The 1,579-nt window shown below is 41.3% G+C and overlaps 1 protein-coding gene across 1 annotated transcript; it reads left to right on the top strand.

The window, feature by feature from the left end:
• The first annotated feature begins 420 nt into the window (after positions 1-420).
• Positions 421-1,065, top strand: LOC122747872 (60S ribosomal protein L10a-like). Its single transcript, XM_043993676.1, has one exon. It carries the CDS (start codon positions 421-423, stop codon positions 1,063-1,065), a length of 645 nt encoding a protein of 214 aa, XP_043849611.1.
• The last annotated feature ends 514 nt before the right edge of the window (positions 1,066-1,579 follow it).

The raw sequence follows: 1,579 nt of genomic DNA, 5'->3' as shown, positions 1-1,579 counted from the left end.
TACTAGGCAAGTCATTTAACCCTCATTTTCCTGCAAAAAAAGAATTCTTTATTTTACCAGATTTGCTGTGAGCCTCCAATTCTTTGAGTGAGTTAGCCCCTCCACACCGTTTCAGAGCTTCTTCCAAAACATTAAGGTCCTCTTACATTTGGATTACTCCTCTCCCAAAACTCTGAGTAAATCATTTGCAAAATCTCGCAGATAAAGTTGTCATAATAATCCAAATATCCCTTTTAGGATCCCATATTTTTACTACCTACAGGCAGACCCTTAACACTTCTCAACTATACTATGTTAATACCCTCCTTATTTTCCATTGTTGTTTAATTTTCAGTCACATCTGACTCTGTGACCCCATTTGGGGTTTTCTTGGAAAATATATGGGAATGGCTTTTCCCAGCTTGTGACCAGTAAGCATCCATGAGCAGCAAAGTCTCTTGTGACACTCTCTATGAAGCTGTGCGAGAGGTCCTGCATGGAAACCAGTGCAAACACAGAAAGTTTTTGGAATCTGTGGAGCTGCAGATGAGTCTGAAGAACTATGATCCCAAAAAGGACAAATGTTTCTCAGGAACAATCAGGCTCAAATCCACACCCCAACCTAAATTTTCTCTGTCTGTCCTGGGAGACCAGCAGCATTGCGGTGAGGCCCAGGCTGTAGAAATCCTCCACATGGATACTGAGGCCCTGAAGATGTTGAATAAGAACAGGAAATTGGTCAAGGAGCTGTCTAAAAAGTATGATGCCTTTTTGGCCTCTGAATCCCTGATCAAGGAAATCCCTCTAATCCTGGGCCCTGGTCTGAACAAAGCCAGCAAATTTCAATCTCTGCTCACCCACAATGAGAATATGGTGGCAAAGGTTGATGAGGTTAAATCTACTATAAAGTTCCAAATGAAGAAGGTGCTGTGTCTAGTGGTGGCTGTTGGCCACGTGAAGATGACAGATGATGAGGTTGTCTACAACATCCTTCTGGCTGTCAATTTTCTGGTTTCTCTGCTAAAGAAAAACTGGCAGAATGTGAGGGCATTGTATATCAAGAGCACCATGAGCAAGCTTCAGTGACCTTATTAAATCAGCATGGTGTTAATAAATGGCAGAAGCTGTTAATGAAAAAAAAAAAGAAAAAGAAAATACGTGGGAGTAGTTTGCCATTTCTTTCACCAGCTCATTTTAGAGATGAGGAAACTGAGGCAAACAGGGTGAAGTGACTTGCCAAGAGTCACACAGCTAGTAAGTGTCTGAAGCCAGATTTGAATTCAGGAAGATGAGTCTCCCTGACTTCAGGCTCTGCACTTTCTCCATTGCACCACCTGTCTATCCCCAGTCCAATACATCTTCCCACAGCACAGTTCTTACAATGCCACTCCTGTTTCCTATTTCCCAGAGAATAAATTCAAAAATCCTTTATCTGACACTGAAAACCCTCCACAATTTTGCCCCAAACCAATATATCTATTCTCTTCAATTGCCATCTCTTCCAAAAGGGGAAGTGAACTTTCCCTCCTCATGTTCTATCTAAATATCATCTTGATCTTTTCTTTGCAATTGCTATATTCTTCCCTATATGAAATTTCAC

This window comes from Dromiciops gliroides, chromosome 3 (genome assembly GCF_019393635.1).
Source record: "Dromiciops gliroides isolate mDroGli1 chromosome 3, mDroGli1.pri, whole genome shotgun sequence".
In the NCBI taxonomy this organism is placed as follows: Eukaryota; Metazoa; Chordata; class Mammalia; order Microbiotheria; family Microbiotheriidae; genus Dromiciops; species Dromiciops gliroides.
The sequence above is the reverse complement of the archived record's forward strand: the minus strand, read 5'-3'. Positions and strand labels throughout refer to the sequence as shown.